At 46.2% G+C, this 23,456-nt stretch overlaps 4 protein-coding genes across 4 annotated transcripts; 2 read left to right on the top strand and 2 right to left on the bottom strand.

Moving 5' to 3' along the window:
* The first annotated feature begins 137 nt into the window (after nucleotides 1-137).
* wasf3b (WASP family member 3b) lies at nucleotides 138-8,714 on the top strand. The gene is made up of 9 exons (XM_029145745.3): nucleotides 138-258; nucleotides 3,937-4,093; nucleotides 5,422-5,556; nucleotides 5,674-5,827; nucleotides 6,366-6,483; nucleotides 6,632-6,813; nucleotides 6,898-7,170; nucleotides 7,421-7,734; nucleotides 7,851-8,714. The coding sequence occupies exons 2-9, from the start codon at nucleotides 3,961-3,963 to the stop codon at nucleotides 8,006-8,008; spliced, it is 1,467 nt and encodes a 488-aa protein (XP_029001578.1). The 5' UTR covers nucleotides 138-258; nucleotides 3,937-3,960; the 3' UTR covers nucleotides 8,009-8,714.
* A 185-nt stretch (nucleotides 8,715-8,899) lies between these two features.
* On the bottom strand, nucleotides 8,900-15,133 carry gpr12 (G protein-coupled receptor 12). Its single transcript, XM_029145750.3, has 2 exons — nucleotides 14,200-15,133; nucleotides 8,900-13,493 (listed from the first exon to the last, which is right to left on the bottom strand). Exon 2 carries the CDS (start codon nucleotides 13,479-13,481, stop codon nucleotides 12,453-12,455), a length of 1,029 nt encoding a protein of 342 aa, XP_029001583.1. The 5' UTR covers nucleotides 13,482-13,493; nucleotides 14,200-15,133; the 3' UTR covers nucleotides 8,900-12,452.
* A 133-nt stretch (nucleotides 15,134-15,266) lies between these two features.
* On the bottom strand, nucleotides 15,267-20,423 carry usp12a (ubiquitin specific peptidase 12a). The gene is made up of 9 exons (XM_029145748.3): nucleotides 20,063-20,423; nucleotides 18,829-18,909; nucleotides 18,521-18,734; nucleotides 17,857-18,092; nucleotides 17,648-17,724; nucleotides 17,391-17,474; nucleotides 17,077-17,274; nucleotides 16,225-16,303; nucleotides 15,267-16,133 (listed from the first exon to the last, which is right to left on the bottom strand). The coding sequence occupies exons 1-9, from the start codon at nucleotides 20,108-20,110 to the stop codon at nucleotides 16,032-16,034; spliced, it is 1,119 nt and encodes a 372-aa protein (XP_029001581.1). The 5' UTR covers nucleotides 20,111-20,423; the 3' UTR covers nucleotides 15,267-16,031.
* A 481-nt stretch (nucleotides 20,424-20,904) lies between these two features.
* rpl21 (ribosomal protein L21) lies at nucleotides 20,905-23,281 on the top strand. Its single transcript, XM_029145751.3, has 6 exons — nucleotides 20,905-21,008; nucleotides 21,714-21,792; nucleotides 21,904-21,965; nucleotides 22,211-22,323; nucleotides 22,702-22,852; nucleotides 23,161-23,281. The coding sequence occupies exons 2-6, from the start codon at nucleotides 21,726-21,728 to the stop codon at nucleotides 23,248-23,250; spliced, it is 483 nt and encodes a 160-aa protein (XP_029001584.1). The 5' UTR covers nucleotides 20,905-21,008; nucleotides 21,714-21,725; the 3' UTR covers nucleotides 23,251-23,281.
* The last annotated feature ends 175 nt before the right edge of the window (nucleotides 23,282-23,456 follow it).

Below are 23,456 nucleotides of genomic sequence, written 5' to 3'. Positions count from 1 at the left end.
TTGCTTTGGAACAGAGCAGCGTCCCTGGCAGTCATTTCCTTCTGGGATCCTATTGGCTGACGCAAACGTCATTCGTGCGGTAAATTCCCTGCTCTGATGTCTGATTGGTGCGTGTGCCTGGTGGGCATGTCCCCGTCCTCAAAGGACTTGTTTCCCCGGAGTGGCCAGACGGGCTGGGGGACACAGGATGGCAGAGCTAACGGGAGTATCTAACGGGACATGCGGACGGGCTGATCTCTTCTAATAATTGAAGCGCTGGTGAGGGCCTAATGATACTTTTTATAAACACTATTAACACCATGCATCACAAAGCTAAGGCGCGTGTGGTTATTTCGGTTATTTGTAGTGTAATTTACCATAACTAAGAAGTCGAGCAGTGGATGTAAGCTAGCGAACCAAGTGGTCAGCTGGCGCTGCCCCCGTTGGTGGATAATAAACGGACCCTTCGCAACAATGCCGAACATTTTAACGTGAAACCCTGCAGATGCGTCGGCCCCGGTGGCTGCTGTGCGTTGTGTTAGTCAGCGACGGCTGGTTGGATTTCTGATGGAAAGTGGCAGTAATTCACGGGAACCGGGTGTGGGATGAACAGATGTGGGTCAGTCGATCAGTGACGGGAAGCGGCGGTGCGGAACACTGATTGATCGCGGTTGCTATTAATTTACAGCGTGTGTGTGTGTTTGTGCATGTGTGGAGAAAAGGAAAAGCAGCAGAATAACTACTTAGTCTAGCAATTAAAATTAAATTAAATTGAAAATATTTAATTAACTTCGCTTACTACATATACCAAGTGTAATAACAGTGTATGATTGCAACCACTAAGCATTAATTACAACAGTCCAAAAAAGTTCAGTTATTATCAGAAGGTAGCGATTAAGGATGCTTTCCATTAATTTGAGGAAGAATTTGATCATCATGACACCTGCGGTTAAATCCGTATATCAGCCATATGTTTCACATTCAGGATTATGGCGCTTATGTCAGGGCAGAAAAGCAATCTGCTTTGCATCCATTAGGCTGGACGCTGCAGAGGCAGCTTCATTTGATGCATGGCCAAATCACACCATTGATCAAATAAACTGAGAATCTGAGTCAAAGTAGCTGCGATGGTTTACACCATGACCATCACTGGACTTAGTGAAACCTTCGGAGACACTGGACTTTTCTGGTTAAAATCAAGATGCTGCAAAGTTATGGGGAAATGCAGATTTAATCATTCACAACAGTTTATCTCATTGTATGTGTTAACTCATGATGGTCCTTTTTTACTGTTACAAGCGCTACTATTCTGACTACTCCAAATCTGGATGAATTCAATATTCATCAGACTTCAGGCGCAACATCACCCTGAGTAATATTAGAACAAGAAGAGACAGGCACAGTGTCACAGCAGTTTTTTCTTTACGTCATTTTTAGGGCACTGTGATATGACGTAATGGACGATGCATTATTTATAACTTCAGAACAAGCACAACTGCGTGCTACAAAAAGGAGACGGACTCAGCTTATGAATTTGTAATGTCGCCCCTTCCAGGTCTTAATGGAGTTCGCACATCTGTAGTAAAGGTTCTTCTAGTGTTGTGTGTTGGTGTTGGGATGAGGACATTTTGCAAGAGTCACGGGGGAAATGAGTTTTGCTCTGGACACTGGCCATAAAGTCACCCTGAGGATCAAAGACATTTTTGCTGTTGATGGGACTTTTAGGATGTGGTTAATGGGATGCCTGGTGCGTTTGCACATGTCTGTGTAAATAAATGGCTGAGTGTGCAGGTCAGGTTCTAATAATTCCAACATCCAAAAGGAAGAGGAGAAACGCTAATTATAGGCTCGAGGATGTTTAAAATCATAATGAATTCTTTGCTGGTTTCATAGTGGAGAGACTCTGCTTCTCCCAGAGCGATGGATGAGGGAGGAGCGCTCGCTTGCTCTGCTTTCATTGCAAGAGTACAGGGGGGCCTTAAAGAAGGTCGAGGAAGAGGAGGCGGAGGGGGTTGGGGAGGATGCATGGGAGAGCGAGTGTTGTTGCCGTGTGAACGGAGCTCTATTGTCCCGGGAACCTTTCAGTGGCTTCCCCGAGGTCTGTATCCTCCCCTCCCCCACCCATTACACACCATCTTCCTAATACACACACACACACACACACACACACACACACACACACACACACACACACACACACATTTTATCCACTTTTTAATGTTACACACAACCTTCTCTCACTCTCTCTCTCGCTCGCCCTCTCTCTCTCTTTCTGGCTTGCTTTTGTCACACACACTCCTCTCCCACTTGGGGTGTCTCTCGTGCACCCCTCTCTGCACCCACTTTCCCCTCGTTTCTCACCAGCAGACGAGGCCCGTCCCTCCTCCTCGTGCCCGCGCCCCTCCTGTTCCCCTTCGCCTCCTCATTATTTCGCCTCATTGGTGTGATTGTCATGCCATCCGGACAGTAAAAGCAAAAACATGCAATCTTCTCATTTGCCTCACCTCCTTCCTAAGCGACGAGACGTGCAGCGTTTCCAAAATGTTAACGCAAACCACTCAACCAGAGCAGCACTTATTGACTGCGTTCGGTTTAGTCTGTGGTGTCACATGATGGTGTAATCTAAGCTTGTTGTTTTTTCTTATTGGTCTGAGGCTGCTGAGGTTTGCAGGGGTCCACTAGCTGAGGTGACAGGGCCAGACGAGGAGTCAGCTGCCGGGAACGGCTGAAATGTCCTTATTTCTCTCATGGACAGCTGTAATGACACAATCTGTAATTACAGTCGTTTCCTGCTGAGACACTGATAGCACTGCACTGTGTGCGCTTTGTTGTTATTTACTGTCTTGAGGACATGGCCTCACCTCTTTCTTGAATGACACAATGAATAGAAAATAAGCAATTTAAGTCACTTAAAGCGTTTTGTATTTTAAAATAAGTGTAGCCATTTATTAATAAAATGTGTTGTTTCCACTAATGAGTACTTGCCTCAAAACATAGGGTTGTGTTTTTCATACCTGCCAGCTATTTTTAGCCTTTATTCAGACTGCCAGAGCTCCTGGGTCTCTCCAACCTGGTTCTATCTAAATTTGGCAAAGCTGCACAGCACAAATCAACCAACAAACCATAATTAAAATGATTTTTTTAGATGGAGAGGTTGGTTTCTCTTACTGGAAAAGGGTGTGTGCATTTTTCCATCTGCCTTTGAGCTTGTCCTCCCCGTGGCTTCTTGAGACATGGTTGTATTGTTCTCAACAAGTGCCTGGACAGGAAGGAGAGATGTGACACAGGGAGGACCAGGAAACTGGAGGCAGACTGAGACCTCAACAACAGGAAGCAGGAAGAGCTGGTGATAAGACGACTGCGCGGATGAACCCTGACATTACTCCAGTAGTCACTTGCTGTGTTTGTGGCTGTGGGCTTTGTGATGGTGTATTCCGTGGAAGCAGGGATGAAGCAGCTGTCGCCCATTTGAGATGTTTCATATGTGCATTCGGCACGGATTATCTCCTAGGACTCAAGTTTGACTGCGGCCTGATCCATAATTGTCTGTGTTTCTGGTGTTGACCACGTCCATGAGTCTGTTTGTGTCAGGATTCCAGCTGGGCCAGTGACAAGCTGGCCCGGGATTAGCTGGCACACTGTATCTTCCTATCCCTAATGCCTTAATCTCTCTGTTGGTCGCCACAAGTCTTCTGGCTTTGGGGATACTGTTGCTCAGCATTGACAGTGAGCTACATTTAAATGATCATGCAACCTTCAGTATCCTTAATAATCAGTAGAATTCTCACACAGCTTTTAGTTTATTCTCGTGTATTTGTTACATACATAGATCCAGCCCTGTAGAGTAATGTGCATGTCAATAGTGGGGGTCGACCAGCATCTGGTCTGCCAGTTTCTCCATTACACACATTTGCTCTGAGCTGCGTCTGAAACAATGTGTGCTGTATTCTCTTGCAGTCTGTGTCAGTGTGATACCTCGCCATGCCGCTGGTGAAGAGGAACATCGAGCCCCGTCACCTCTGCCGAGGGCAGCTCCCCGAGGGCATCGGCAGCGAGCTGGAGTGTGTGATGAACAACACGCTCTCTGCCATCATTCGTCAGCTCAGCAGCCTGAGTAAGACACACACTCCACCTATGGGCACACACAAACACAGACACGCAGGAGGAACCACAACAAGAAAGCCTTGATTTTCCAAAACACAGAGAGAGAAATTGTGCAGGTTATGAATCCGTTCACTTCAGCGTCACAACAGCATCATGGGTATTGTGCTTTTGCAGCAGGACAGGATCACATGCTTTCATCATTAATCCCGAAGCGGTGATTGATTTGGGCGTTGTCATAGTTACATGGCCTGGGGTCACTTGGCTCGCAGAGGGCTTACAGTGTAACAGCCTAACACTGGAACACGGCGGTTTGAAATGTAATCCTTTTAGATAGCGCAGTAAAAATGGATGTATCTGGTCGACTGTGTGCATGTGTCAGTGCAGATCATACTCTGTGCGTCCGGGAGTTTATGGTGTGTGCTAACTGTGTTTGTGAGGAGGCGTATTTAATATCAATTCTTTTTGTACTCTTTCACTCTCACGTTGTTTCATAATGCACAAACGTAAAGCTGTCTTTTTTGTTATTAACCCATTTGGCCGAGTCATGTCCCTCAGCTGTCTGTCTCGTATTGTGTCAAGTTCCTGTGTTGGGAGTGGGCCTTTCCACAGCAGCTGTGTGGGTTAAATATAAGTGTCTGCACAGGCCTGAAGCAGCGATTCTACAGACTGAAAACACTGCATGCCAGTGCACATGTACGCGTGTCAGTCTGTGAGAGGCCTCAGAGGCCGAGGTCAGAGTGGACAGGGCTCAGCATAGCAGATCTGGGATTTTTTTCCCCTTCCTCTAAATATTTTTCCTGCAGCCCATCCTGTCAGCAGGAGGGACAGAAATAGCCCCCTCGGTGTGTGTTTGTGTGTCGAGGTCAGGATACCTCAGTGTTTTATACCTAAACTACTCTAACTGCCTTTTAACCTGTTGACTTTCAGCAGAGTCTATTCTTTTATTCAGTGTGACCCACATCCCAGCACTCGTCTGCTGCTGTCGCTTGGTTGATTTCTTGTATTATATAATGCTCCTTGTTACAATTGTAACACCGGTGTCCATGACCTTGTGCTGGCACTAGTTTATTTAGAATATTCTCGCTTCAACAAAAGGATAACAAACTAGATTTGGAGCTCATTTTACTGTAAGCTAATAATGAAGAATGTTCCTATAAGGGGTTGGATGAGTCACACATTTCCTGCACATACTCTTAAGGTTCTAGTTTCACATTGTGTTACATTACTGTTGTATTGATTGAGCTTTTTTTGAACAGTTCTGTGGGGATTTGCTTGGTGCCTTCTAAATATTTCTGCTTTCTGTCTTCCGCTCTCATTTCCTGGATATTTCTCCTTTAGGTAAACATGCAGAGGACATATTTGGCGAGCTATTTAATGAGGCCAACACCTTCTATCTGCGTGCCAACTCTCTCCAGGACCGCATAGACCGTTTGGCTGTCAAGGTGACGCAGCTAGACTCCACTGTTGAGGAAGGTGGGCTGATTCAATGCATATTGCTGATTTGTTGGTTTCCTAATGATCCCTTCATTCCAACCGGGCCAGCTGTTTAAATGTCCATTTGTTTCGCTCTTCCTCTTTTTGTGTTCTCAGTTTCCCTGCAGGATATCAACATGAGGAAAGCCTTCAAGAGCTCCACCACTCAAGACCAGCAGGTGGTGTCCAAGAGCAGCGTGCCCACTCCTGTCAGAGAGATGTACAACGTGAGCGACAAACCTCCACCCCTCAACATCCTCTCATCATACAGGTTGGTGCATTTGACACATACACATTATCCAGACACTCAAACTTCAACTTAAAAGAAGAATATGTATCAACTGTAAAAAAATATCTAACAGAGCTTAAATGTAATGACCCAGCAGAAATCCTGCTCTTCAGTCTGGTGTTACTTGTTACTGACCTACATTCACAGTGAAGTAGCAGAGCTCTGACTAGTGTGGAAGCTGCTCTTGTGCAGTGTTTTCCATTACTTGAGGTCCATTACGTATTTAACGTGAGCGGCTCTGATGAGAATCCACCTTGTAAACCGTGACTACCCAGCAGACCTCCTCCAGTCAGCCCGTCTCTTTCCGCTTTTTCATCCTGTCACTTCCACTTATGCTGCCTGTGACACGAGCGCAAGATACTTGCTCATAATTTAATCTTGTTCTTCCATCAGCCTGCTCCACTTTTGTAAAATTCATAGCCTCGCTTGTCTTTTCCTTAACTTTTTCATCTTCCCTCAGAGGAACTGAGCGACCAGGAGCAGTGTGTTTATTAACTGGTTTCAAACTTCACGTCTGTAGGGATGACCACAAGGAAGCACTTAAGTTCTACACCGACCCGTCTTACTTCTTTGACCTGTGGAAAGAAAAGATGCTGCAGGATACAGAGGACAAGAGGAAAGAAAAGAGGAAGCAGAAGGTACAGTTGTGTCCAGGACTACAATTAACCTTGCACAAATTCACCAGCTGGTTTATAAGACTTTACTTTTAGTTTGATGGCCTGAAGAAGAACACATATGTTAGAGCATCCCAAACAATCTTTTATCAATCTTTTCTTTTTCATGTAGGAGCAGCGGCGTTGTGTTGATGGGACGTTACAGAGGGAGGTGAAGAAGGTCCGCAAGGCAAGGAACCGCCGGCAGGAGTGGAACATGATGGCTCTGGATAAAGAGCTGAGGCCAGACCACCGACACACTATACACAGAGACAGGGGGACGTCCTCTGAGGGCTCTATGTCACCAGAGAACAGGCAGGCCATCTTTGTTTTTACCCTAAGACATCATGATGATAATTTGATGGTGTAATGCTCTACATTTGCGTATCATCGTCTCAGGGGTCATGGTCCCGATCAGCACCATTACCCCAATGCCATGAACCACGCTGGCCATGCCCATACCTACTCCGGCCCACCCCCCAGCGTCTTGGCTGCCCAGATGGCTGCAGGACACGCCCCACGGGGGGGCGCTGAACACGACAACCGCAGGAATATGATGGGCTATCAGGGTGGGACGCTGGGCCGTGCCCACCACCATCAAGTGCCGATGTCTCCTCCACCCACCGAGGCCATGAACGGAGGATCCATGTCTCTACCACCAGTGGACTATAGGTATCATGGAATTTACCATATTTTAGCAAACTTACGTTCATGTTTATAATGTTATTTGTTGCAAGGTATCATCTACTTTATTCACCAACAGACAGCAAAGCCCAGCGTTTAGGTGTAAAGTCTGAGCCAATGGCGCCACCTAGTGGATCAGGGCCTTCATCTCTAACTGGATTACAGCTTTGTCATAGGAAGCCTATGTTTGTAATTATTCTCTTATCTCTAATTTTCTTTTATTCAATCTGTCTTGCAGCATGGACGGTTACGCAAACACTGGCCCCCCACCACCTCCCCCCGCCCCTCTCATCCCTTCCTCCCAGACTGCCTTTGCGTTACCACCTGGAGGTCCGATGCCTCCCGGGCCAATGGCTGGCGCTGGCGGCTACGCTCCTCCTCCACCACCTGTATCTGGGGCACATGCAGCTCCACCCCCTCCTGGTCCTCCACCTCCTCCCATTCCAGCTGGTGCCTCCCACTCTACCACTCACAAGATGTCCTCCGCTGCACCCTCCGAAAGCACAGTGGTCAACGATGCCCGCAGTGATCTGCTGGCTGCCATACGTATGGGTAAGAGCTGTGATGTGTATGTTGTGTCACTTAATGCCCATGGTGAATGAGCTGACCAACGTGAAGCAGTGGCTTGATTGAATGGTTCAATCCATATAATCCATATTTTGCTGCAGGCATCCAACTCAAAAAGGTGCAGGAGCAACAGGAGCAGCAGGCAAAGAGGGAGCCGGTTGGAAATGACGTGGCCACCATACTGTCGCGGCGCATTGCTGTGGAATACTCCGACTCCGAGGACGACTCGGAGTTGGAGGAGAACGACTGGTCGGATTAACACAGAGAAATACCCACTGAAGACACACACACATAAGGAACGCTCACTGTCATGTGATGTCACACACGTTTGAGAGAATGCCCACTGAACCACACGCAGGTCATCACTTTGTTGCTGGAAACACACACACACACACACACACACACACACACACACACAATCACATGCTGTATGTTAATATAAGCTGAATGGTCCAAAACTGGAAATCGGGGGGTGCATTAACACTGTAAAGAGGAATAGTTGTATTATACTATAGCGCTGACCACTCTGTGAAACACTAACATTCATGATGATTGCATTTCTAAGCATTGTGAATACACCCCTGTGGATGTTTCTCTGCCTATTATAACACTATAGACACCCTGTGATGGTGCTTATTCTATGTATAGTTACAGCTTGAGAGTTAGAAGAAGTAGCAACTTTCCTCTTGAGCTAACCAATGTACTGTCTTTTTTAAAAAATGTTTTTACTCAAACACTTGCATGGATCATGAGGCAAGTTTTTAACGAGTAGGTGACAGTAACGGGCTGAATGAGCTCAGCGAGAGACTGGTGAATCTTCAGAAAGTCTTATTTGTCACAGATATGATAACTGACTGAGCCGTGTGCGTCTGCATTCGCTCACCACTATATGGGGGGGGGGGGTCTGTATATGCTAGTGTCAGCCCTGTAACCTTTGGGAAAAATAAAGTGATGAATGAAGGTTTGCGGCTGCGCTGCCATGTCTCTTTACTGTTCCACTTTTGTCATAGAGACGACACATACCTGGCTCTAAGACTTCTGTTTCCATGGGAACCGTACAGCAAAGACGGGAGTTGCCAGGGAAACGGAGGAGTGCGAAAAGGGGGGCACGGAGCCAGGGCGAGGATGAACAAATTACTCAAGGCAGGAGTTTAATGCACAGCACATGTTTGTTTTTAATACAAAATTAACAAGATCTCTCAATAGAGTGAACTAACCAAAGCAATAAAAAGTACAACTAACACCTTGGAAAAATAGACACCACGTTCACACACACGTTTTTACAATATCTCAGGTAAGTTAGTGCATGTTGATTATCGTTTATATGTTTCATTTTGCAGATACTTAATTTCTTGTGCCATTATCATCCAAAAAATAAAGTGCATTTCACATTGAAAACTACGCATACGTCTACACAAGATGCTGATACTGTGGCGTCCCCCCACCTTCAACCCCCCACCGTCAAACACACACACACACACACACACACACACACACACCCACACATACACACATTCACAGGCTCTTGAGTGTTTTAATAATTAGCTCTAGATAAGTAAAAACCAGAAAGACACATCAAACCTCCAACAAACCCATGATTGGCTACACGATTTCTCCCAACGGTTGTGTTCGGTTACACTGTGAAGCAGTTCAGCAGGTGTGTGAGTGTATACAGAGAAGTATTACATCCAACATCACAGTCTTTTACTATTCTTAGTTACAAAGCCCTTGTTCACACCTGCTCAAGCATGAAAATCAAACAATACTGGCGGCTGCACAAGAGGAAAATATCCACCAGTCAAGAGAACTGAGTACGGTCGTCCATCTGCGTAGCCAGAGCTGCCGGTCGTTACCCGGCCTGTATAAACGGGTGCATACTGAAGTGAGAAAGGTGAAACAACGAGTCCAACATTAACAGGTGAAGTGGACAAATGCCATTAAAAAACTGGTGCCACCCAACTCACGTGGTTTAAATAGCTTTGGTAGCACCATGCATGCTGTATATACACAGACAGATGAGTCAGAAGGAAGGGGTTCCGATTAAACAACGGGATTACTACATTCAGCAGAAGGCTTTACAGCGCCGTTATTATCATACAGCATGAGAGTCTGAAAGACGTCCGGCCGGACTGAAGTGGAAAAAAATAGAACTTCTCAATTAATATAACAAAATAGATTTTTCTCCAAAGGTAAAGGAATAAGAGTCTGTGGTGGTTTGTGATGTGGCAGTCTGACCTGCTGGTGCTCATCCGATGACTCAGAGTTCAGTCTGACACGGCACAAGTTTACATGCACAGGCAGGGCCTCCAAAGAGCACAAGAGCTCTCCGTGAGCTCTCTTTACTGTCTCTGTCCTATTTTATGCTTTGTACCCAGTCAAAGGTGGGAACGACTGGACCGCGGAGAGGGAGGTCAGCAAGGAAGGCCCGGAGAAGCAGCATCTGTGTGCTTGGAAGCGGCTTTTAGCTCATTTAGAATCATTCAGAGGTCACTTAACGGACACCGGCCTCGGCGAGCACGAGAGTAGGATATTAGTGATACCGAGGCAGAAAACACAGCAGGACCAGAATCCCAGTTCATTCAGTACTTTTCACTTTGGCTTGAAGTGCTGGAGCGCCCACGTCCTATTCTGGTCTCCCTTCAAAAATCTCTGCCGACATGTAACGAGGCCACTATTCTTAAAATTGACAGGAAGACTGGCAGCATTATCCTTTAAGGGCGGGGAGTGAACAGGAGTCTGTGTTCCTCTGACCTGTTTCCACTCCGGCCTCCACAACACGGGAGACAGAATATTATCTGCTCAGCTGCTGGATCACACACACACACACACACACACACACACACACGAAAGGACACACACATGCACACACCCAGAGGCCATGCAACTCATACCATATGCACAGAAACGCGGTCCTGGCCCAAGCGCTGACACATCAGGTTACAACACTAGTGTGTAGAGTCCGTATGCTCACGAGCGGCCGAGGCCGCAGGAAAAAGAAAAGAGTTCTTCCAAGCGCCACGCGAATCATCAGAACCCGAAGAAAAGGTTGCGAAGGAACGAGGCAGTGATGTCACTGCGACGAGGGAGGTGCTCGGCCACGTTTCTCCAGCACAGAGGCGACGGTGAAGCGTCGCCCGCAGCCCGTTCACCACAGCGCCTCGCCCTCCCGAGCGCCCGTTACAGTACTCAACTCTGCAGGAAGAAGTCATGGCAGGACATGGATGTTATTGCTCTCTGGGTATTGCTTCACATGTTAAAAATAACTACCGTTCTTCGGCTAGTTATTGCTGACACACATCTGTATGAATGAGAAATCAGCACGCGTGGCTTTTGGCAGATTGCGGATTTTACACAGCCAGTAGGTGCTGGTATATTAAATGACAGCGAAGCACCTCTGAACTCACAACATTTAACAAACCGCAACACGTTCCATGTCCATGGAAGGTGCACTGTGGTACTCTGTACATTAAAAGTAGTAGTGGGGTGATGATGACACCCGGCTGCTACGACACATGATGTGTCCCGGTCCTGAATCAGGGAATAACGGGGATCTGTGCTTGTTCCATGCAAAGTACACTAAAGCCCAGCATGCAGATCAGGTGCTAAGAGGTTGGACTGAGGCTGTTCAAGAGCCACAAGGTCAAATTATACATCCAGATTTTGCAGCTTTGTAGAGAAAACTCAAATAAAAATTTGGCTTTTATAGTTGGGTTAATTTCCAATAGGATTCCTTAAATTCAGAGATCACCGTCCAGCTGATTCATATCCATTTCTAAAGCAAACATACACTCAATTATATAGTGAATTCCAGACATATCAGGTTGTTACATAATCAAACAGGCCTAAATTCAGTTTGTCTCTATATAAATAAAAAAATGAAGAGTCGGGGTTAATGGTGGGGCTCTCCCGGGACTTTGTCTTGAGATTCCCAGACTCACATTTACGCACGTTCCGGAAAAAAGGGAGAGGCGAGGAGCGGCTCGACGCTTCCTCTCAGCGCCTGTGCAGAGCGCAGGGCGCGGATCACAGAGCGCCCCGTCTATTTATAGCTCCCCGCGTCTGTTTAGCTTTCGACGCACGTCCAGAGTGCAGCAGCAGAGCGGCCGGGATGCCGCTCCAGACGGGCTTTGGCTGCGCGAGCGCTCGCTCAGCCCCTCTCTCTCTCTCCTCTCCTCTGCTCACGCACGCGCAGCTCCGTTAATCTGCCGCGAGTTTTACGCACGCAAACTATAATCCTTCCGCAAGAAAAAAAAAGCAGTGTCAACCAAAGCTCCAGCGCCGTTGAGTGTATGCACACTCTATTTACAGCTGCAGCCCGTAACATGTGATGCACTCAGCGCTTTCTGCAGAACAGAGGAAGGGCGTGGCGCGGGCCGAACAGGAGGGGGCGGGATGCAGCACGCACAATGGACGCCTGTGCTGGGGAAGACGGAGATATACGTTGCCCTAAGGGGTTTCTAACAAAAGAAAAACGCCACCCACCCACCCACCCCTCCATCCTTCCATCCATCCTTCCATCCATCCATGGGGGGTACGGATGGACCTAACCCTCCTCCATCTCCGGCCAGAACCGTATCCACAGCCCTCGGCCACGTCCCCTGACATCTGCTGCTGCTGCTGCTGCTCTCAGTGACACCGGACGCATCCGGTGAGGAGCACAGCTGACCCAGGGTCCCTCTCGCTCTCCGCCTGGGTCTGCTCGGTCAGACGTCGCTGGGGGTGCGCGCGCGCTGGGCCACGCTCGCCGGCACGCAGCCACAGCACACCAGCCACAGCGCCTTCTGGATCTCCTGGTTCCGGAAGGCGTAGATGACCGGGTTGATGACGGAGTTGTAGGTGGCGGGCACCAGCGTGGCGTAGGTGTAGAGCGGGGGGTAGGTGTAGTCGGCAATGAGGGAGTAGACGGTGAACGGCATCCAGCAGGCGGCGAACGTCCCCAGGATGATGGCCAGCGTGGACACGCCCTTCCGCGTGGTGACGTAGTGCGGCGTGGCGGCCAGGAAGTGGTGCTGGAGCGCGATCTGGTGAGCGTGGCGCATCACGATCTTGCAGATCTGCACGTAGAGCTGCAGCATGAGGCCAAAGAGCAGCAGGAAGGAGACGGACAGCACGGCGATGTTGTTCTTGGTCAGCGGCCGCACCACGCTGCACGTGGCCTCCTCCGCCAGGCAGTTGACCCCCGTGACGGGCAGCAGCCCCAGACACAGGGAGAGGCCCCACAGCAGCACCAGCATGGTGTAGGTGAAGGCCGCCGTGCGCTCCGAGTTGTAGGTGAGGGCGTAATACAGCGACAGGTAGCGGTCGATGGTGATGGCCAGCAGGCTGAAGACGGAGGCCGAGAACGAGGCCACCACCAGGCCCACGGTCAGCAGCTGGGCCGAGTCCGAGCGGAGCAGGTAGGCACAGGTGAAGTGAAGCACGAGGCCCAGGCCGGCCAGCAGGTCGGCCAGCGCCAGGCTGCCGATCAGCAGGAACATGGGCGCTCTGAGCGCCGGGTTCTGCCAGATCACCAGCACCACCAGGGCGTTTTCGCAAGCTATCAGAGTCCCCGACGAGCACAGCACGATGTCCCAGGGGTTGACCAGCAGCGGCAGCTCGCCGGGCGGGAGGGGGTCCTCCGGCGGGAACATCCCCGAGCTGGTGCTGTTGTCCGCGGGCCCTCCGCCGCCACTCGGCCACGCCGTGGGCTCAGCGGTCAGCCAGCTGGACGTGGCAGGCGGCTCCTCGCTCATCGTGGCCCCCGTCTGAAAAAGTGACACACAGCGGTGAGCCGAGGGGCCGACACGCAGAGGGGGCGTCAACGTGGTCTAATGCAGCTGAGGCAGAAGAGCGGGGACCGTTTTCACTGGTGTTACTGGTTCCACGCGCACGCGGGGCAGTCGAAGGAGTGTGTTATATACGACAATAAGGTGTGTGTCCTACCAGGATACCTAGAGCTGCATTCTGGTCGTTATAGGATTTGTATCTTATGAATAATAAATTAAAATGCCTTTAATTATTCAGTGTTAACAGGTAGCTAACCTATTTTCCCTGGGGAAACAAGACTGCTGAGCCTATTGCATCACAGGCCTATACATATATTAGTGGCGACCTATTTATTAATGTATTGACAAAGGAAATGCAAGAGAAAACCAGATCAGGCTTTGCAGCTTCGTTCAGGCCACATTTCTACCGGCAGATATCGACGGCACGCAGTCGGCGAGAGCGATCATTCACGCAGGTGTCAAGGACCGAGTGTCGCGCCCCACAATGGGAGACGTCCACCCGCCGTGGAAATGAAGGCAGCCCCCCCACTGTCCACCAGCATTCACGGCCGGGCACATGGCGCGGCGCGCCTGGCAGCGCATAAACGCGGCTGCTCCACGTCAGCAGAAGGATGCGGGAGGAAAGCGTTGTTCCGTGCATGTCAGTGATGCTCCATAATCCCGATCCGCCCAGCGCCCGACCTACCTTGGCTGTGCGAGGTGAGGCTTTCCGTCTAGTTGGAAGAACGACCGCCTTGTGTTTCCATGGTACGGAGAAGGATGGCGAGGGGGCCGGCTGGCAGGGTCACAGCCCGGGGAGGGGAGGGGAGGCGGGGGTGCTGGTGCTCTCCTCCTCCGAGCGAGGATGATGGAAGAAGAAGAAGAAGAACAGAGAGCGTCTGAGCGGCTCTGCCGTTAACGGCGCATCGCCGAAGACTGCGGCTGTGCAGGGAGAAGAGAAGCGGCGCCAGGAGGAGGAGGAGGAGGAGGAGGGAGGTGTGCGTGCGTGCGTGCGTGCGTGCGTGCGTACATGCGTGCGTGCGTGCGTGCGCGCGCACACGAGGACTCGATGGTGAAGGAGTCGCAAATGGACCAGACTCCCTGAGACTATTTGAACTCAGTTAAAACACTCGGTGTCTCGCTTGTACTGTCTCAAGGACGTGCGCGCGCACGAGCATCGCACTGTGTGTATTCTCTTGCGAGTTTACTGTTAACCAAAACGGCCCGTTTTTAACCCATTTATGCTGTAGCCCTTGTCTTCCAGCCCATAAAGTTCAACCTTGCTCACGTGTTGTATGAGAAAACAAAAGCCCAGCGGACTTTGCTCATTTTGATCAGCCGCTCGAGTTTCACCCAAGAAGATGCAGAGCCTCGCTTTCGTCCTGCGCCGCCCCAGCTATTCTGGTCCCGTCTGTGCTATTAACAGCAACCTTGATGTGTGTCACCAATCTCCTCCCCTCCGTCCATCTTCTATGCCTCATCTCTCCACCCTTGCGGCGGTGCTTCAAGACACCTCGGCTGATGGGGAGCAGATGCGGTAGGCGGCTGACGCGCTCACAGCAGACACTCAGCGCGACACGGCGAGCTGACCGAGCATCATGTCGGCTGTGTGCGTGCGCGTCATTGCCAAGCACTTTTTGGATGTGAATGGATGAAAATAGTCCCTGTTGCAGTGGAAAGGCGGAGGTGCCGCGTGACGCCGCTGGGGGGCGACGTCGAGCTCCTATGAGTCATCAGCGTACACCTGTGGGACAAAGAGGAGCGGGCGACGACTCGATTTTACTGGCTTTATTTCTTTTTCTTTAAAACAGAAAATGATCAGTTCACAACAGGCCTTTAAGCAAACCCTCACATTAAACTTGCTAACACCTACAAAACGGTATCAAAAGTGCACCATAGTGTTAATACATGTTCTCAAGGTCTGACATTTTCCAATGATAATATTATCTTCTTGTTATATTTATACAAATACCATTCTGTACACTGTAGAAATACACAACTCAGTGTAGCCCATAAGTGGGCTCCTCACCCCCACCCACCCATCCACACTACTCGCTATGATCAAGAACATGATCTCCTCCTATAAATCCCAGTGCACAGTAGCAAGTGTGTAGGGGGTGAGGACACTGAGCCTATATTACATCATATGAATTATTAAATACCCATTCAACCCCGAACCCAAGGCAAAAAACAAATACGCCACTCATACAACTAACCAACATCTGTACAACCCTCATTCAACGTCTTTTAGAAAACAATCTTGACACAGTTGTCATTCATTATTGTCTCATTGTCTCTGCAGCAGCAGTGTCCAGCCAGAGTGAGTAGGATTGGAGGGGGAAGAGGGGGGGTACATGGAGGCCGGGGGGGGAGGGCAGCTGGTATGTCGAGTGCGTATAAGCACAGGTAGGAGTTACAGCTGTGCGGGCAGGTATGACACCATGCGGACAGCTGAGGTGTGTTTATGGTCCCCTGTTCCTCATAGAGGGAACAGAGCTTTTTATTATCGTTCTGCTGTCTGTGGCGAAGCCTCCTCATTTAGTCTCTGGACTGATAGAAGAGGATGTAGCCTGACTCAGAGTTCTTGGAGATTTCAGAAGTAAGGCCGTAAAATTCTTCTATGGCCTGTGCATCAATTTTCTATAAGAGAACACAGGTTAACATATAAAAAAAGAAAAAAAAGTTAAAAAATAATGCACTCATGAAGACTATCTCAAATAACAGTTCTCACCTCCACAATATCATCATCAAACAGCAACCAGAAATCATGACTTTTCACGATGGCGATGTAGTGCCCCCTGTTCGGACCACTGAAAAGCAAGAAAAGAATCTTGGAACATGAACACAATTTTTCACTTAACCCTGAGAAAAAGCTTGATCAGCCAGAACAAGCAGAAATGTGAGTGTGAAAATGTGCACATAGTCAACTAATACTTGTAATGTAGTACTAGACTCGTTGGATCTGACAGCAGAGGGAAATGGGGAAACACTATAAAACCCTGAGTGCTAAAGAATGCTGGTTCGGCATTTTTAGCTATTGCTCAGATGCACTTGAGATAAAACAATGGGTGTATATAAATCAAACAATACATTGCCATAGTTACTGGATTTCCTCTAGTTTTTCAAGTCAGAAATCATTTAATAAGCAGGGCTAGGAAAGCATTAGGATCTCTTAATGCATCAAACTGGGATTCGGTTTGTCTTATTATTATAGAGAAGACCAGCGACACAAACAGGAAGTGAAGTGACAAAGTGAAAGTTGAATAATTTGCAACAAAGCTCTTTGGCCAGACATGAACCCTAGAATGTTGTGATCACGTCCTCAATAATTTTAAATACGATCCCATCACTGATACAAGATCTTGGCAAAAAACGTACCACTGCCCTCACTGACGCAACTATTTGTCTGAGTTACTTCAAAGGGTGCTGCCTTGCTTAACAAAATTTAACATAATTTTTGGTTTAGATCCTGACGCACTTCTAATTTGGGGCCAATAGGTTTAAAGGACACTTAATATTAGACCAATAATCAGTCTGTTTAGCCTGCAGGATGCAGAGCTATTTATTTCATTCTTCCACAGACCTCCCACAGTGCACCACCACAGCAACCAGGTCGTAAAGCCTCTCAGGATTGGTGGCGTCCCCAGAAGTGTTGAAGAGGCGGAGCTCCAGGGGGAAGACAACACGATAGGACAGCTTGGTGTAACGCTGCAGCTGCTCCATGTACTTAAAGCGCTTCAGGTGCAGCGCCAGAATCATTGGCAGCTTCTTCACACGCATTCTACATCATAAAAGATATATAGTGTTAAACACAGGACCACAATACCTAACCACATATAGAAATGCATCTACAGAAATAAAAGCACTGAAATTTATGTTATGTACATATGGACTGACCTCTTGTGTGCCTCCTGCTTGCTTCTACATTCTTCACAGTAGTATTTATACTCACTGCACAGTGTCTCTGTGTTACTGAAACCTCTAAGAAGAGGCGTACAGGGAAAACTGGTCAATTGAAGTCTTATCTTCAAACGACCTCAATATCAAAAAGGTAACTTCAAAATGCAGAATTCTTCAGATTTTACATGATTTTAAGTTAGTTAGACAGTATTTTACTTATAAGACTAAACCTCAGTGCTGCAGTGCTTATTTACCTGAGACAGTGGGTGATGGAGGTATTCTGTTCTACATCCACGGAAAGGTCCAGAAAGTCTTCATCTTTGCTGCTTATCTGAAGAGAAACGAGGATGTCAGCTTGATCCATTTGTATTATTATACTACTATGCTGTGACCATATGGCAAAACATTTTTCTTAGACCTGCTAAACTACTGCAAAGTATCCAAGCATATGTAACCATCTTACTGTTTCACAGGTTAGGCAGCGTGTCTCATTGGTCAGAGTGCCTTGGAAGATCTCGTGGACCCAAGTGGGAGCAGGTGTGGCATTACTGTTGTTGTTCTGAGAGTCCAAGGTGCCGTTGGCAAGGCGGCCATTGGTCTTTTCCTGCTTCCTCTCTTCCTGAAGCAGATCAGCAATGGTGTTGAGTAGATAGTTTAGGAACTCGTGGGCATCCTGTTGCATGTAGTTGTCAAACAGTTCTGAGGGAGAAAGGAGACAAAAAGAGTTTGAGTCTTTGTGTCAATCCTAGAAATTGCATTGAAGTAATACAAAGAGATGCCATTAAACCGCTGAACACTACTAACTGCTCAGGGGAGGAGTTATTACAAAGGCCCTTAGCTACTGAACTCTAATGCGTTTCCTGATTTTTTTTATTGATGCATTTATTCTCTTCAGTATCAAAATTTGCTTCCTTGTTGTGGCAACCAGCCAAACATAGAGCAATATTCCTCCACATTGCTTTATTCTTCCTGTGTGTCCACAGTTTACAGTAGTTTAATGCCATGTTACTATGACAACCAGCTACACTGAAAGTGGTATTTGCTACAGAAAACAAGGAACCTGAAGCAATGTGTCATTTTCCTGTTCTATGGAATTTACAAAGAATCTCTGTTGGGTTTTGTCTTACCATTCTCCTTGCGTAGCCGTGTGATGAACTTTTTGGGTGGTATGACGCCCACTTTTCTCTTCTGGTTGGCAATACTATGGAACAGGTCAGCCAAACAGGTGAGAAGGTTCTCCTTTCGCCGAGGCTGACTGCGATACGCCAAAATCTTCTCCCGGAAAGGCCGACAAAAATACAGAGCCTGCAGCACCGAGTTGCAATAACAGGTGTTCCCAAACTACGAAACACATAAGAGAGAGAATCAATGTGGGTATGACTCATGTGGAACTGCATTAAAAGCACTGAATCTGCAGAGAGTATCATTTGCTCACATTGACAAGGCCAAAGTAGTGCTCATTGACCGGAAACTGCTCAGATCCAATCTCTTTCTCCAGAGCAGAGGCATTGGCGCCCTGTAGATGAACAAATAATCCAATAGTCTCAAAAAAAATATTAATAATAATAATAATAATAATAATAATAATAATAATAATAATAATAATAATAATAATAATAATAATAATAACAATAATTTATTGAAACTATACTCAACCATTACGATTAAGGGAACAATGACTAGAGGTAGAGACACTGCATGTACATCAGAAAACAACTGCCAAATTAAAAAGTGATAGTTTGGCACATTCAAGGTCATTTATTACCGTTAAAAGATTCTCCAAGACTCTGCACTTTCCCCATACAACTCTGAATCTGAATCCCATTAGAGATAAAAGCTTCTGCCATTTTTTATTCAAGAATAACCCAGACAGACACTCTACGATCAGGGCTTACACTCGTCGTAAAACTGGTTTTAAAAGTAAAAATCAGCTAGAACGACATAATTGTTTATAAAACTAAAATGTTAAATGCAGATGCATTTGAAGTAACACACAGATGGGTTGGCTATTATGGGAGGCTATATATATTTTAAGTATGATTTATAAAGGGTTAACATTGCAAGACGCAATATGCAGAAAGCAACAAACTATGCAGAGTGACTCGAGACTTGGAACGGGTCCACAACTGCGCAGCTAATGTTAGACCATGTCGTCATTGCCTGCGTTAATAATACCTGGGAGTTTGTCACAGGCCAAGAGACCAACTTGGCATTTTCCCTGCACATTCTGTGGAATAATAATCTCTTACTGTGAAGTCATTTATTACCCAGCTGTCTTCCAGTTGTTGGCGAGCTGAAACACTGGTATAGCTTTAGTTACCTCCATGTTAGCTAGTTAGCCGTGAACATTAGCTGCAGCAGGTGCACTGCCGCCGTGGGCAAAGATCCAGTGCTGAATATTAAACAAATAGGTCATCAAGATATGAGCCGACAACAGTTAAGACAGAAGAGTGTCCACGTACTTCCGTTAGGAAAAAGCGGAGCGGTGAAGGCAGTGGGTGGCTGCTCGCGCTGCTATGATCGGAAAACTGCTTGGTTAGCACCCACACCACAATTCACTGCTTTTATTTGTAACCCCGCGGATTTACAAGGCCAATAATAGCACAGTCATTGATTTACTATGACCCTGAAGCCACACTGATGTTAAAACGGCACTGCCGCACACTCACCATGGTACAAAAAGAGGCAAATTTGGAGACTGTCATTAGGATTTCCATTCGGCTAGCGCCATCTTCCACTACACCACCGCGCGCTGACAAAACTGGGCTGGCTCGGCGCGTGAGGGTAGGTACTGCTGAGCTCGCGACAGAACATCCAACCGGACGGGCACTCAGAGCGTTCACCGCACGTCGCTTCCGTCTTCAACTAGTCACGCTAAGTTAAAGCGAATAGTTCGCATCTATGATCGCCACGCGTCCTCGGCGGTCGGCGTATTTGTCGAAGTCAAATTAAATAATGTCAAATCCATGAAAAAAATAAATGAAAGGTTAACCATTTACCTAAGTTTCACGCATGCGTATAGCAGTGGTGTTGAGTCGTAACATTCACTCAGGCACTGTATTTGATTACAATACACCAGTTTCCTAACTGTGTTATTGAAAGTACTGGACTTTTTATACTTCTAATACAAAATACTAAAAAAGTAATTTAATTTATGGATTAACCAGCTACCAAAACAGACCACACCAAATTGCTCTTATAACGCATATCTTTCTTTTTATTCATTACTAGAATATTTTTTAATTATATTTTCAACTACGTATATATTACCATAATTCTGATTGGTACTATTTTTTCTTTCTTTTATTTAAATATTTGCACTTAATTACGTAATTAATGGCAACTGAAAAAGAAACATATCTTTAACCAGTATTGAATATTTGTATTATCTTATTATAGCCATTGTTTTGATATGACACATGAGTTGTTTCATTCGCCAAATTAAGTTAAACTAGATATTTGTACTGTTCTTTTTTTGAACACCTCTCACTTGTTTACGATTATTAATTTGACTCAGGCAACATTCCAGCCAGCCTCATCTGAATTTTACAAGGCGGAGTTTGGGGTCCTTCTGTCTCTCTTTTCGCCGTACCCGCCATCTTGTAGAGACTTGGGGTAAGGAGCTCTCGTGCATAAATCGTGTTTTGTACTTTATTGTGGTATCATTCCTTCCCTTTTTCATTCCAATGCACACCGTAAAGGGTTCCTTACATATCGATGACTTGATATCGCCTCTAAAACCATTCCATATAGTGACATTTTGAGTTAAATGCGACCAGGAGCCGCAGCGTGGCTGTCCATGTGGGCCCGACAGCAAAGACCCTCAGTGTAACAGCTTTGAAGACGAATGATATGTACAAGCCTTCGCTTTTACACAAATTCTGTGTAAATTTACGCATACAATAAAAGAGTATGCGTTTTTTTTGACGACCTCTGGTTTTGTAAGCCTCTTAGCATTAGCTAATCTCTGCTAAATAAGCAGCTAGCCCAACCAGCAGCCATCAACAAATCTATTAAATAATCCACTCAAAACCAAATTGGCGATTTTGTTTCGCATTCATTGAGTTTATTTGTGAATCTATAAGGTTTGGACGTGTTGTCAATTAATCTAGATCAATTTCCCCTGTACAGTATTGTGAATTTGTACACATTAACACCACTCCTCTGAAATGGGCAGTTTCTAGGTCTTTTGTGGAACAAGGAAATTTAAAAGATTCTTTTATTGACATGTGATTTTGTATATTCCGATCACAACAATATGTCCAATTTTCAAAAATTGCTTGTGTCATTGCAGTAACTGAAATTACCTGTATGTTTCAGTAATCAGGCATCATGACGAACACCAGAGGCAAGAGGAGGGGCACCCGCTATATGTTCAGCAGGCCATTCCGCAAACATGGTAAATGCTAAAAACTATAGTTGAACCTTTTTTATTTTCGAACTTGTAAGATATTTGGCCGTGCACAGTCTTAAATATAGCTTCACTTAATTAGTTGCTTTTAAATTACAGGCCCAATCCCCCTGTCTACATACATGCGCATCTACAAGAAGGGTGACATTGTTGATATCAAGGTAAGCAAGTGTTTGCTAATTTTGCATCAACAGTAACTACATCACTAGATCAGGCTTTTGTGTAAACACTTTCAAAAACATTGTCAACCTACCTAATAATTGCCCACTTGTAGTGTAGTTTAGCATAACTGGTGTATTTTCAGATTTCAGACAGTACAAGGTAAAGGAAAAACATGTGAATTTGCTAAATGATATGCCATACTTGTTACTTTTATATTTACAACATTACGTGCGATTCTCTTCAGGGCACAGGTACAATTCAGAAAGGAATGCCTCATAAGTGCTACCATGGCAAAACAGGACGCATCTACAACGTAACCCAGCATGCTGTTGGCATTATTGTCAACAAGCAGGTCAAGTAAGTATTAATTGGTGCTTGTGTGCTTCCAAAACCAAGAATGGCTTAAGACAGTCTTTCCTGCATCTTTGCTTGGGTCTTGGATAGTCTAAGGCCATAACGAAAAAAGTGATTTTAGCCGGATACTGGCATCAATCTTTACTATCTGAATTTGCTCATACACACTACCTGGCCTGACCCCATCTTCACTTTGCCACCAGGATTTTTTTATGTCCTCAGTGGTCATTCATATGGGGAAAAATATTGAATCCTTAAGAACCCCAGTCTAACTCCTGTTTTACTTGGGGTTGTATTGAGGAGACAGATGAAGGAAATGCCTCACATTTGTCTTATTTGTGAATTTGTCTTGGATATGATCTCAGCTTTGCCTTTTTATAGGGGCAGGATCCTGGCCAAGAGGATCAATGTGCGTATTGAGCATGTGAAGCACTCAAAGAGCAGGGATAGTTTCATGCAGCGTGTCAAAGATAATGAGAAGAAGAAGGTTGAGGCCAAGCAGAAAGGCACCTGGGTGGAACTGAAGCGCCAGGTATGACTTTGTTCACTGTTGCTCTATTGTAGATCCAATTTAGCGTTTTTTTTTTTTGTTTGTTTTGTTTTGTTTTTTTTTTTTTAGTAAAAACTAAAGATGACTAAACATGACAATATTTTAAATTATTGATAACAGTAAGCAACATGCTCTAAAAGAAGTCTTGTTGTACATCATACTAAAATCATTCACTACAATGTTTAATCTGTAATTTATGAAAGAGAAAACCAAATCACCACTAGCAAGTTTTATATATTTAAACTAAAGTTCTCTTAGGTTGTTAATTTTATTTTCCTCTGTTTCTTCAGCCTGCTGGTCCCCGTGAGGCTCACTTTGTCAGCACCAAGAAAAATGAGCCCCAGCTGCTGGAACCCATCCCCTACGAGTTCATGGCATAAACTACTCAAAATAAAGATATTTGTACACACATTGCTGTTAAGTTTGTGGTTTGTGAGATTAGGTGTTGCGAACTGTCACTTGATGATTGTCTTGCTTTGACAGCTTAGAATTAATTGTTGAAGCATTTACTGTCACTGCTACAGACATGTCATAAGCCTGTTGGTCATTACTGCTGCATTGTCAGTATTTAGTTTTATGCACACAC

This window comes from Betta splendens, chromosome 4 (assembly GCF_900634795.4).
Source record: "Betta splendens chromosome 4, fBetSpl5.4, whole genome shotgun sequence".
NCBI lineage: Eukaryota > Metazoa > Chordata > Actinopteri > Anabantiformes > Osphronemidae > Betta > Betta splendens.
This window is presented reverse-complemented; position numbering and strand designations above follow the sequence as displayed.

What these genes read in the sequence shown, in the direction of transcription:
- wasf3b (XM_029145745.3), top strand. Translation starts at nt 3,961, where the DNA reads ATGCCGCTGGTGAAGAGGAACATCGAGCCCCGTCACCTCTGCCGAGGG. An exon ending in AGACTCCACTGTTGAGGAAG is followed by an intron (nt 5,557 to 5,673) that starts GTGGGCTGATTC and finishes TTGTGTTCTCAG; the next exon opens with TTTCCCTGCAGGATATCAAC. An exon ending in GCTGGCTGCCATACGTATGG is followed by an intron (nt 7,735 to 7,850) that starts GTAAGAGCTGTG and finishes ATTTTGCTGCAG; the next exon opens with GCATCCAACTCAAAAAGGTG.
- gpr12 (XM_029145750.3), bottom strand. Translation starts at nt 13,481, where the DNA reads ATGAGCGAGGAGCCGCCTGCCACGTCCAGCTGGCTGACCGCTGAGCCC.
- usp12a (XM_029145748.3), bottom strand. Translation starts at nt 20,110, where the DNA reads ATGGAAATCCTAATGACAGTCTCCAAATTTGCCTCTTTTTGTACCATG. An exon ending in ACGGCTACGCAAGGAGAATG is followed by an intron (nt 18,093 to 18,520) that starts GTAAGACAAAAC and finishes TTTCTCCCTCAG; the next exon opens with AACTGTTTGACAACTACATG. An exon ending in GTGGTGGTGCACTGTGGGAG is followed by an intron (nt 16,304 to 17,076) that starts GTCTGTGGAAGA and finishes CTTGCTTTTCAG; the next exon opens with TGGTCCGAACAGGGGGCACT.
- rpl21 (XM_029145751.3), top strand. Translation starts at nt 21,726, where the DNA reads ATGACGAACACCAGAGGCAAGAGGAGGGGCACCCGCTATATGTTCAGC. An exon ending in GTGACATTGTTGATATCAAG is followed by an intron (nt 21,966 to 22,210) that starts GTAAGCAAGTGT and finishes GATTCTCTTCAG; the next exon opens with GGCACAGGTACAATTCAGAA. An exon ending in ATTGTCAACAAGCAGGTCAA is followed by an intron (nt 22,324 to 22,701) that starts GTAAGTATTAAT and finishes GCCTTTTTATAG; the next exon opens with GGGCAGGATCCTGGCCAAGA.